The sequence below is a fragment of the Montipora foliosa genome, chromosome 2 (genome assembly GCF_036669935.1).
Source record: "Montipora foliosa isolate CH-2021 chromosome 2, ASM3666993v2, whole genome shotgun sequence".
Classification (NCBI taxonomy): Eukaryota; Metazoa; Cnidaria; class Anthozoa; order Scleractinia; family Acroporidae; genus Montipora; species Montipora foliosa.
In genome coordinates this window covers 48,407,345-48,419,638 of record NC_090870.1, presented here as the reverse complement: position 1 = coordinate 48,419,638, position 12,294 = coordinate 48,407,345, and the positions used below count along the sequence as shown (strand labels likewise).

The 12,294-nt window shown below is 39.3% G+C and overlaps 1 protein-coding gene across 5 annotated transcripts in view; it reads left to right on the top strand.

The window, feature by feature from the left end:
* Positions 1–11,991, top strand: part of LOC137993379 (uncharacterized) — a 13,472-nt gene extending 1,481 nt beyond the window's left edge. The window contains exons 1-3 of one of the 5 annotated variants that reach the window (XM_068839194.1): positions 6,427–6,620; positions 9,161–9,277; positions 10,397–11,991. In XM_068839194.1, the coding sequence (XP_068695295.1) occupies positions 9,168–9,277; positions 10,397–11,222 (936 nt within the window). In that variant the 5' untranslated portion in view covers positions 6,427–6,620; positions 9,161–9,167 and the 3' untranslated portion in view covers positions 11,223–11,991. Of the gene's footprint in view, positions 1–6,426; positions 6,621–7,057; positions 7,080–7,286; positions 8,013–8,800; positions 9,066–9,160; positions 9,278–10,396 lie in introns of those variants that run through there. The other 4 variants (XM_068839195.1, XM_068839192.1, XM_068839193.1 and 1 more) reach the window with 4 other exon arrangements.
* Positions 11,992–12,294: the final 303 nt, after the last annotated feature.

Genomic DNA, 12,294 nt, shown 5'->3' with positions numbered 1-12,294 from the left:
TTTACAAGTTACAATGCGGAAAAAATATTGGTTTGAGTGTACATCTTTCACTGTGTGGGAAAAGTGGTATCTTTTAGTTATGAGTGTTTGCGTTTGAGTTTTTGCCTATAATTATGTGGCTATTTCAAAACTGAAGGTTTCTGTGCAAGTAGGAGTCGTTTAAAAAAATCCCAGAGTCGAAATCTCCATGATTTATCGTGACTGAGCGATAATTTTATCCCCGGAGAACAAAGAATTTGCCTGATTTTAGCTGCTGTGCGAGAAGATCACACTTAAGTGTTGCAGACTCTACGCAACTTCCCCGGAATCGAGGAAGCAATTGCGAAATGTTTTGTTGAAATTCTGCTCCTTCGGTGGGAATCCGCAGATAATTACATTATGCCATTGTCGAAGCAGTTGTTTGCAGCGATGTAAGAGAATTTTTAGAACATCTTATGTGATTTTGAGGAGGGTTTGGAAATCCTATCAGGAGAAGTTTTTATACGTGGTCTTACTTAAAAGTGTGCCTCCTGCTTTTGGAACTTGGTGGAAAACAGAGACATGTCAACGAGGGATTGGTAGCAAATAAGCAACAAGAAAACTGATGCAAAAAGAGTAATGACTTATGCGAACGAGAGAGCACTACGTCACTAAAATTATGGAAAACAATGGGCCCTCTTAGGACGTGCGGAGGCGAGGGTGCATGGGGGTCTTGGATCCTTCTTGCCAGGTTGTCATTTACACACACTGAGGAAATCAAATGTTAAAAGGAATTTGCGGTGTGAATTCACTCTCCTTCTGTATGTTCGGCATTTCAGTGGGCACGACTGATATCAAGAATCGCTCAATTATAACCAGAATAACAGAAAGATCTGGCAAAAGTGCCTGCGACACCGCCGGAAAGAAATGAAAAAGCCAATTAAAAACATTTAGCCAGATGAATGACAACTTAGAACACTACTTCAGGAATATGGGAACGAAAGTATTCTCAACTATACTCCACAGCTGTTTAACGCCTCCAGTCATGCACTCCTTGGAGAACTTGAGAGAGAAAGATGGACAGCGTCATTTACTCCGGCGGTAAATCAATGTCCGGTGCAGAATTATATATAACTCAATTGGTAAATCCGCTAGTTATTGAGTAAACAACCCTATCCATCTTTTAATCAAGCGTGGTCAGGTTAGTTAAGCAAGAACTTGTATAACCTGCAACATCGAAACCTGTCAACAAAACCTGTAGATATAAGCTATAGGTTCAATTCTACTTTCATACTATTGATAGGCCCTTTGTTACTGTTCCAGTCGCCGAGTCACCCTAGATCATGTTGCAAGCCCATTTTCTGCATGAGTTTTTGTGGGGCGAAGAATTTCAATTCATGATATACCCTGGACAGAGAATATGAGGTCAGAAAGTGAATCCCTCTGCCCAATGATATTTTTTTGGAAGTTATTTTTAGATTACGCTCATCTTACGAAGGTTATTTTTATCAGTGGTTTCCATGACCGCCCGATCCAATTTTACTCAAACTGACCATTAATTGAGACGTCGTCCTTGAAATAACCACGTATTATTATCCAACTGCATTAGTTATTATTCAAAAATCGCAGGAAAAGAATACAAATATTCCACGATATTGAACAGTTAGTCATTGTACATTTGGTCATTGTACAGTAGTGAACCGGTTTGACTAGTTTTGGTGCTGACGTTTACCGCGCGCTCTGTAACAGGTTCTCGGTTGTTTACAATTCACTTCCTAAAAATATAGTGCAAAAAGCTTAAAGGGTAGATAAACGGGCTCGTCAAAATACAGCACAACTCGTAAAAATACGCAGCGATACTACACACCGAAACCGGCATCTCTCCGTTTGTATGACATAGAGCTACTGATCGATTTCTAATAAATTTCATCGAAAAGGGTCAAATATGGTGAATTCGCTCCATTGCCCTATCTTCTCTTGATTCTGGGAAGAAATGACCCCGATTTATAATAAAAATGGGCAAAGCAACTCAAAGTGCTCCAGGTTGTCAGGATCTTGTCAAAGCTTTACAGTCGCATACCCGGTCATAGTTGTGTCAAGTTTGAAGGTTCGTGTTTACAAAGAAGAATAAACATCTCGATCACCGCTCAGTGCTATAGAGAGACAATTCCGAGCCAATAACGACAAGATAGGTGGTATTGCCCGGTGTCGTGACCATTCGTTAACTATGAGGAGTTAACTAGGTATATATTGCTTTTATTTTCACTTCAAGTAATAGTTGTCTATAAATGTCTGTCACACCGTGAAGAGAAAAGTGAAATAATTTTCGAGCATTGTTTATATATTTCATGCTTAGTTTGTGCGTAAAGTAAAATAAGGAAAAATAGCAGTTGTCTTTCACTTTGGGTATCTTGGATTATTTTGTAAAATGGTGAAGCAGAAAGCTGAAATATTTCCGTACAATTTACGATTGAGAGTAAATATTTTCACGTCGGAATTTTATCAAACAATGACCAAATTTGACGAAACAACCAATGTTTAAAAGGCTATTAAAGAAGAGAATGCTAACATTATGATTCATTACATCGAGAGCCTGTGGTGTGAACAAAATGAATTATATATGACAACACTGTCGAAAAATCCAATCAAACTCTTAATTACAACTTAGTCAAAAACACTTGAAATTCCAAGCAGGACGCATATCCTGAACGAATTCAAAGCAAGCATGAAATATCGTTGTAAGTGTATGATCAACTCTAGAATATTCACAGTTTCCACTGTATGTCTGTTTGATAACTGCGAAACTGGTGTTCTTTAAGAAAGTTTAATTATATGCAATACAGTTTATAAGGCAAGTGCATAAGACAGATCGTCCTTACCTCAAGCTACACCGGTTTGCGTGTCTTCATAGATACAAAATATTCACCATTAGTAGAGATATATCCCTACATATTGAGTCATTACGCTAATGTAAGCGCAATAAGAATTGTTTGAACTAGTACTGTGTTCTAAAGTACTTTTCTATTCAGGATTTTTTTCCGCAATTCATAAGGAATTGTGAATTAAAATCCGATTTACTGGTCAATCGGCGCGATTAGTACATAATTTGGTATTCTGCCATTTACGCTCCGGTATTGGTTGATTGGCCACTGATACACTGAAGATTATCAACCACAATTGTCAGCTGCACCATGCAAGTTCCTTTAATTAATGTCTTTGCTCTCAGTCGGAGTGTTTTCTCATAAAGTAGCAGCTCTCGTAACGTATAATGTGATTGGCTCGCTACCCTAGCCAAAAACAAAAGACTGAACAAATGTTCATGTCTGCCTCCTCCTCAAAGCGCGTCTAAGTGCAAAGTTTTTGTGATGGTAATTAGTTCTACTTTACGTATGAATGACAACTGATTTTCATAAGAAAAACTTCGCAGTTAGACTCACTTTGAAGAGGAGGCAGACTTGAACTCGGAAATGGCCTATTGAAACAATGACTTAGACTTAAAAACAATAGAAGCTACTTGCAATACCAAACAATAGCAGGTTACGAAAGCTGTTTCTTTACTTAAATCCTTTTCCTCAATTGAATGCAATTCCCGGCGTAGTGTTGCAGACACCCAAAAATTTTACCCGAAGAAAGGAAGCAATTAGGATAATAATTGTTGTACCTCATTGTTATTCTCTACTTGCACAAATCCCAAAAATACACCGCCTTTACCCTCCAAAATTTGGCATAATCATTGTTTGCAATTTCTTCTGGGACGTGAAGATGTCCCGAGAGAAATCGAAAACAACACCTATGCAAATTTTTGGGGACTAAAGCAGGAGTGTTACGGGATTTGTGCAAGTAGAAAATACCTCGCATTGTCGCCTTTAACACCTTAGTTAAGAAAATATGGTAACCCATCGAGGCGAGAAATTAGCCATGACATAATCGACCGTCCGTCCGTACGTACCTACGTCCACCCCTCCATGTATGCCAATGTGACCAATATCATTCTAGTTTACAGCATACATCTTTGATATTGGACATCCATGTTTTGATCAATTGACACCTGTCAAAACAAGGTATCCGCTGACCAGTATCACCTGACCATATATCGGTCTCAAGCCTAGAGCTCACTGAGTTCAGCTGTTATTTTAAGTTGACCGCGGACCAGGTACTGATTTTCGATTGGATTGCAGGCTCAACCCAGGTTAATTCTCCTAAACATAAGCGAGGCTTCATTTCTCGCGCGCTTTCTGTGGCTCGACGCGGCTACATGGCCATACTACGTCAACTGTAGTTCTTACACGGTCAACGCGTTTCGTGTTCAGGTGAAAAACGGTTTGGAAGATGTATTCTTATTATCTGTACTCTTTTGGACATAAATAAAAAGTTTATTTGTTTTGCTCTAAAATGCGAGCGAACAAGTGCTTTTTTAATCCGTTTGCCCAACTGGTTTTCGATGTGCCTCGACGGTGACAAGAAAATTTTGCCCTTAAAGTTACAAACACGTAATTGCAATGAGTTCTCGTAAAATTAGGAGGAAATTTCATTAGCCAGCTTGTGTTATCAAAAATGTGCGTAAAGCACCTAAACGTTATTTAAGTGTTGGAGCGGATCTTGTTTGAAGTTCGTCCTTTCTTGATTGCATTGCCGTATTTTGCCGATTCTTGTTCCAAGCAAACCTGGCTTGTTTCAATGAAATACATCAAAATGCGAATGATCTGGTTTTCAGAGATAAAGAACATTAGTAAAACTCTTTTTTGACTTTGAAGTGACAAAGTTTTTTTATGTCTTTTAATTGTAGCGTGATTCCCATTCGCTGGCTATTCACAGTTGACTCTGAAATGCTTTTTTCCTTTCGATTCGCTCGCTGAGGGTATGCTTGTTTTCTTTTAAAACTCATGCGGCTCAAGAAAAATTCATTGCCAAACTGGTGAATTCCAAAATAAATTTCGCTCGAAAATCTATATCGTACTCATCGCTTCGTGATTCATGCGATATCGGTGTACCGTCGAATTCACTAGTTAGGCAATGAATTTTTCTATAGAAGAAAGCAAAGAAAATGATCTAATAAATCATTAGTCGGAAACATCAAAACGCGGACAATTCATCGAAACCTTTTATTTTCATTAACCCCTACAGGCAGTAAGAATAAATAACCAGGGAGCTCCGCTTTTAGGCTTGGCGAAATCTATATATTATAGACGATTTCACGCTCTTGATTGCATCATGGGTAATCAGGGCGACATGGCAGGAAATTCAAAGCAAAATATACTGTACATGACTCGACTTTATTGAATTTGGCCTTCATAAACCAAAAAAATAAGTTCATGTTCACAACTGAGCTGAATAAATAATTCTTTCCAAATTTATTCTGCCGAACCTTTGAGCGCATATCTTCCTTTTTTGTAAAATAAAAAACCAAAAATTGCATGTCATGAATACTTTTCATCGTTTTGAACTTCCTTATAAAGCTTTGAATTTCTCTCCATCTTGCCCTGATTACCCATGATGCACTCAAGAGCGTGAACTCGTCTATTTGTGTTGTTGCGTAAGAATCATTTTTTAGACACCAAGAAGTGAGCACTTAATTTACACAATCACTTACAAAGTTTGAGCAATAATCAAAGGACCATATTCATAGTTAAAAGCTATCTTGAAATACAGATACTAATTCTCCGAAGTAAAAAAATAGTTGGATTCTCCGTCGGAATAAGTTCGGTCTCCTCGTCCTCACTGAGAACGTGCGAAGGGAGAAGATGGAAATTCATCGGCCACATCATGAGGAAAGAACCAAACAATGACTGCAGAACTGCATTAACCTGGGCCCCAGAGGGCGGCGAAAACGGGAAGATCAAGGACAACATGGAGAAGGACGGCGGAGAGAGAAAGAGAAAAAGCGGGATGGAAGAACTGGAGTGAGGTACAAATGGCAGCGGCTGACAGAGATGGTTAGCGGGATTGTGTTGAGCCCTTATGTGCCACATGGCACGAAGAAGATAGGTAACAGGTAACCTCGTCGAGGTTGATTCGGACCTTGACGCCACATTTGAAGAGACGGCGGCACCCTTAGAAACTTGTCAGTTTGTTAACACGACGAAAACTCAGTAGTTTTGGCATGTCTGCGAAGAGAAATTGAATTTTTCGATGGATTCAAAAATCACCAAAAGTGTTGGGACACGTATTGCTGGTTTGCCGTCATCATGGCCATGTTGGATGAACCTGTCTCTCCGCTGGGAACTAAACGTTATTATTATGCAAATTATACCAAGTATACGTTTCACCTTGGTGAGGTCACAATCAGTCATCACCAACACCACCCCCTCCTTCTTTACAAGTCCTCCCCCCCCCTCCCCCCTCCCCCTCCCCCACTTCCCCAGCCAACATTTTGTTTTTAAAGGTGAGGGCGAGGGGGTATCTCTTCCTTCATAACCAAACTTTGTTAGGTATTTCATGACATCATGGAATTTTAAAGGCTGGCACAACAGAATATTACTAGTGATATTTTCCCTAACATTTCAACTAAGGGCTACGAAGACGACAAAACACCAAGCAATTTGCGTGGCAGTTGCTAGAATACTGATAATTTGACATAACACAATTTGTTTATTCAATTCAACTCAATTCAGTATCATCACAAGGACACCGAGACTGAAGATTGATTAATCAACATAACAGAAGTAAGATAACTAATAAGTGTAACATTTAGATAGAGTGGCGCGGATGGGATCATCCAAATTGCTACTAGCATGGCTAATCGAGAGGATGATCTCAGAGACAATGTGTTATTTGTCCGACAAAGATACTGCTCAACGCTTTTCGTGAAAGTAGAAGAAAGTTTAAATACTAAACGAGGGAGATGTATTTTAATCTAAAGGTTTGACTCCTGAGATTCGAAAATATAAAGGAAAAGTCCGTTGTTTGTTGTTTAACTCAATTTATTGTTTTTAATTAAGCTTAGAAAATGTTTGCGTCTTTTTTGTCTCTTTTAGCCAAGGGATTGGCCAAGCAATCCCGCTTCGCTTTGTCAGCTAATAGGGATCAACTTCAAGGTTTCTTTCTTGAGTCTGCATCTAATAGAGAGAGTCGATTTTTGGTGTACTTAAGAATTAGACAACCTGTAGATACACGCCGTATAAGTATGTTTTTTGTTTCTTTGTCATTCGATTTACAACCCCTTTCTATATGTAGTGTAACAATGAGGTAATAACTTTCACAAGCAGTTTTGTCAATCACTGAATTTGAGTCAAGAGTTGTTTGGCAACACCGGTCAGAAATCCCTTTATGTGACAATAAATTAGCCCAGCAATATCAACTTAATTAAGTAAAAATTGATTGCAAATATTATGACTATGGTAAGCTCAACAGATGAGGATTCTTGTGATTCTATCTATCAACAGTATCCATGCCCGAGAAGCTCGGAACACAAGTTTAAATGTTGCCGAATGCGATTTTCATGCTTTCATTCTATGCCACTTGTTTCATCTTTAGAACCACGCAAACGATTATTGCAATTTCCGGCGTTCTCCTGAGATGGCAAACTTCTCATGCTGCGAATCTGCAAACTGCAATAATTTGCTAAGCGGCAAGCATTTTAAGGGCGAAACGACTGACGAGTGTATCGAAGCCTTTGTCCAGCCACATGTGGAAAAGTGCCATTTGCAAAATAACCTGCATAGCACTCCTATATTTGTTTACCTATGAAGGAGAAATAGGGAACAGAATAGCAGCAACCGAGAACTCTTTACGAACCTCTCGGCATGACTGGAAACAGAAATGGACTCTCACTACTTGATTAGTTTCCCAGAAGAACATCACTGAGCAGCACTATTTTTACTATGCCACGACTTAACAATTAAATCAGGAGCTCTATGCTAATGCGATGGGAATTCCTGCACGTTGTTTATCGATATTTTTAAGATTTGGATACTCAGAACCACTTGGACAAAAATTTAACACACGTACACACATATATGACGAAGTGGTAAAATCATTTGTAAAATCGTATCGCAGATCTGAACCCAATAACAGGCCGTTTTGAGTGTCAGTCTATTGGTAGTGATTGCAAAAAGGTTAGTAGACTTTCAAAACCTTGCTCAAATTGCGTAAGTTTAATGAATGTTAAAACGAAACAAGTCATGGTTCAGGTACATGATGGACTCTATGGTAGCAGAAATTAAAGTAGCTATGCCAGGACCAGAATTGCTGCAATTGTTTCTGGATACGTCTATTTCTCACGCGAGGAATCTTTGAAAGACCGGTTCGTATCTGCTAGCACTGAGGATAGTGAAAACGATAGAATTGGAAAACAATGGTAAAATGTGTCGCGGTTGTATTCAACAATATAGAGAATGCTTATGTCAATATGGCAATCGCGTTCAAATTACAGGATATTTTTCAGCGAATTAGCAAAAATCGACTGTTTTAAGAATACCTCGGAGTGTGCAAAATATTGAGATCAAAATTAAAGCACAGGCAGAAAAGTGCGCGTAAGCACTAAGAATCAGTCGTATTCATAGCTTCTTCAGATTAGACACAGTTAGAAACTGATTTTACTATCACGCTGTAAAAAACCAATATGAATTGATAGATGTAAGTATCATCGCAGTTTAATCACTTTGTTTTTGTTTCATTCGTGTGCAAAATAAATACGATAAGTTATTGCCTTCCTCATTACGTTCTTTATTTGGAATGAAACTTAAAATATCTGGCGAAATTCCGTAGAAATTAAGTCAATGGCCTCTTAACTAACAAGGCCCTGTCACATATTGCATAAAGTGATCTAACCAAGGAACGAATTATCTTTATGAGTTTATGTATTTACCATTCGATGATATAATTAATGGAATTTATTCGCCCCAAGATATGCTTTTGTATTGACAGTGTTCACAATTCGAATTATAATTTGCCGGCGTTGCATAGTGGTCGTAGAGCTAGATTGGCTTTCAGGTACCTCGAGATTGGAGTCCCCTTTGGCCAACACAGAATTAACTTGAGTTGACATCTAACTCCATCAGACTTCGCAAATAGCCGCAGTTTTCAGCGGTCGAGTTCGGTTTCCTGTCGTGTGAACTCGAATTGTGCTTTCCATAAACGGCTCCTCAAGCTTCAAGCTAAATAACAACGTGTGTGAACAAAATTTCCCTTTTATTGAGTGTCTTTTCCTTAGGCCTATTTAAGTATTCAGTACTCAATTCATGCACCTTCGTTTTATTCACAGGACTGCCATGGTTTCATTGACAGAGCAGCCGTGGTTCATTGGCCTCGTCGCTGGCTTAGCCGCATTAATATTGGTTCTGCTATGTATCATCGTTGTATTTTGCACTCTATGGGCAAGGTACTAAAAGTTTTATTTATCAGCTTTTTAGCGTACAACATATATCTTTTCCACTCTTTCTTGTGAGTGAATGCACTGTTTACCGTGACCATTTTCGTTCTTTCGCTTAAAACAATACAATACATACTTAACTGACCGTTCCCCATAGGGGCTTTTCAGGGCCAATGAAACACAACGAAACGACACAACAGACCAACAACTGTTAAGAATCCCGACTGGCCGGAGGCAAACCAGTTGGCTATTTACAAGTGCAGCTGGGAAGTTGAACCAGGGACTACAAGGATCAAATTCAACGAGTGGTCAGAGCGGGTCTTGAACCCGGGATATCCCGATCTCAAGACAAGCGCCCTTACCACAGGGCTACACTGCCTCCTTTTCATATTGAAAAGATTAAGAGCGGCATTACCAAAGGGCTTAACTGATTAGAGTGTAATGTGAAGTGCTAGTTTTACGTGAATCGTGAATCTAAAGGGCCTTGGTATAAAATGAAGGGGCAGTTGTACAATATTTCAAAGCCACCCAAGAGGCCTGGAACTTATTTGCAAAGATTTGGAATCAAGCCCACTCCAGATTGGAGGCTTTTAAATGAAATCTCACATTCATTAATTGTTCGGAAGCATGTTGTTGTTGTTGTAGTGTTTACGGTCTAGATTGAGGTTGACAGTGCCTAAGATAATGCCTATCAGCTCTAGCAGAGTACCTTTGTGTGCATCAAGGGACAAATTTCTGAATGGCAGTTGTATTGGCTACATAACTCGTGAATGTAAGATCGAGGTTACACGTGTTGCAATTACAAGTGCAAAAACGAGACAGTCAGACAGTAGGATTTGGTGCAACCTCGCACTAATCTTAATAAAAAGGATATTATTATAAATGCTTCCTTCAACACTACGAGTCTTCTTCTTTCAACTCATGTCGTCGAGAGGACACCTCGAGGGTGAAAAAGATAATTAATTTTAAAATTATAATCTTCCTCGAGGGAGAGAGAGGGGATCAGGAAACGAGGCTAAGCTGTCTCTCTTTCAGGTGACTTTATGCGGATCACAACAATTAAATGTGTTGAAAAATAAGATTTACTCTCTTGATTGATACTGTACTCTCTTTTTTTCTGTTATGTAGAAAGGACAGGATTAGAAAACGTGAAAATCGATTGCGAAGACTGTCTTCTCGTCTTGAGCAGGATCAAATCATTATGGGTATGAATGCATCGAATACTTTGCCCCTGGGTTCCCCAAACAACAACTCCAACTGGTTTCTTAAAGAAAGGCCACCGGAAGAGATGCGAGCAAGTACTCTAACAAGAGCAGCCGGAAATGAACCATTCGTTGTTGGGAGGTCCCTATCAAGGTATTCGAGAGAACTTGACGGATCCCGATCCTCTACTGGAAATAGATATATTAGGTCCTATAGTGACTCTGAATGGAAGCGAGGAAGCATGCCTGTCCTCTCACCGTATCGACCAGAACCACCAAATGTCGCCGAGGAGAGAATGGTCAGACTGGGAATGATCGCACCAAGAACACATGAAGCCACTGGACAGTATCCTATGGGGTACATGACAGCTCCTCATCCGGCAAGAGGGAAAGATGGGAGGAGAAAGTCCAGTGGCAATGTACTGATGCCTGTAAGGGAAAGCGATGTATGGGAGATGGAAAACAACCCACAGCCATCACAATTTGCATTTCCAAAGGAGGATTACAACACCAATGGAGCGGCATGGTATCGGTCAAAATCCCTAGACGGTCACAACTTGATGTCCCCTCAGTATAACTATCCACGACATGGACCACAAATACACCCGTCTCAAACCACACCTAGAAAGATCTCAACCGGAGTAAGTCCTGGTCACTCCCCAACTGGTGTTCCAAGTACAATAACTGAAGAACAAGAACCCGAGAAACTGAAAAGGATACAACGTGTTGGTGTACCAATTTTGCCTGATTAACGTACAAACGAATAGGTTCCTGACCTGTTCATGGCGGCGTTTTTCCTTTCACAAACATTTACGCCAAGTTTATTCTAAAAGCAGAATCTGTCATTCACCGAACAAAAGAAGTCATTATTTGAAGAGCCAATTAATCCCTGGTTCGATCTAAGATAAGAACAGGCGACTTAGCCAAAAAGAAGACGGCACTACTACTTCTATATACCGCGGATGATGTTGTCAATTTTGAGTATGCCATAAGGATAGGGCAGGTATTTTCGAATTGGGGTTGCAGGGGGCACAGTCTATTTTTCGACAATATTATACCAATGGATAATTCCCCGGGGATAATTCGTCCGTGTATTAACTTAGTGTTTAGGGAAATTATGTGGGAAACTTTGTATTCTCTTAATTTGTCTATTGGTTCACCTAGAAGAAGTCCTGAAAAACGAATTAAAATAAGATGAATTTCTCGTCTGTGATATTGAACATGATCTGCACAGAATTTATGTATTTCTCGTCTCAATCGGATAAGTCGTCTTTATTATAAACTTAATCACTATTCAAAACGAATATTTTATATTTGTGGCATGTATAAATTTCTTTTAAATATAAATTTTATAATTTGTCGGTCGATGTCGTTTCAAACTAGAGTTTCGAGGTTCGTGGTGTTATCGAACTTAAAGTAATCATTTCCTTGGGCATCAATTTTGTTACTATTTTACACGAAAGGAATTAAATGATATGTTTTACTAAGGAATATAGCAAAAATAAAAATGAATGAATACTACGTGTAAGGATTTGTACAAGTTCGAAGAAATTAATGTAGTTTGCTACGCCATTGAACACGTCGCAGGTGTTGTAGTATTTTCCGAAAACAATAGAACGGGAAAGGCCTGCACCAACTCACTCCTTATTGCAAACCATAAACAGAACGTTGTAGGTTTTAATAAACGAACACAATAGAATTAGGGTGCGTTCCTTTGGGATGATACAAAAAAGAATCACTTATCCAAGATCACTTGGATCGTGGTGCATCAAAGGAACCGATGAATCCACTCTGGGAAAGGATTTTTTGGTTGCTTTGATGCAC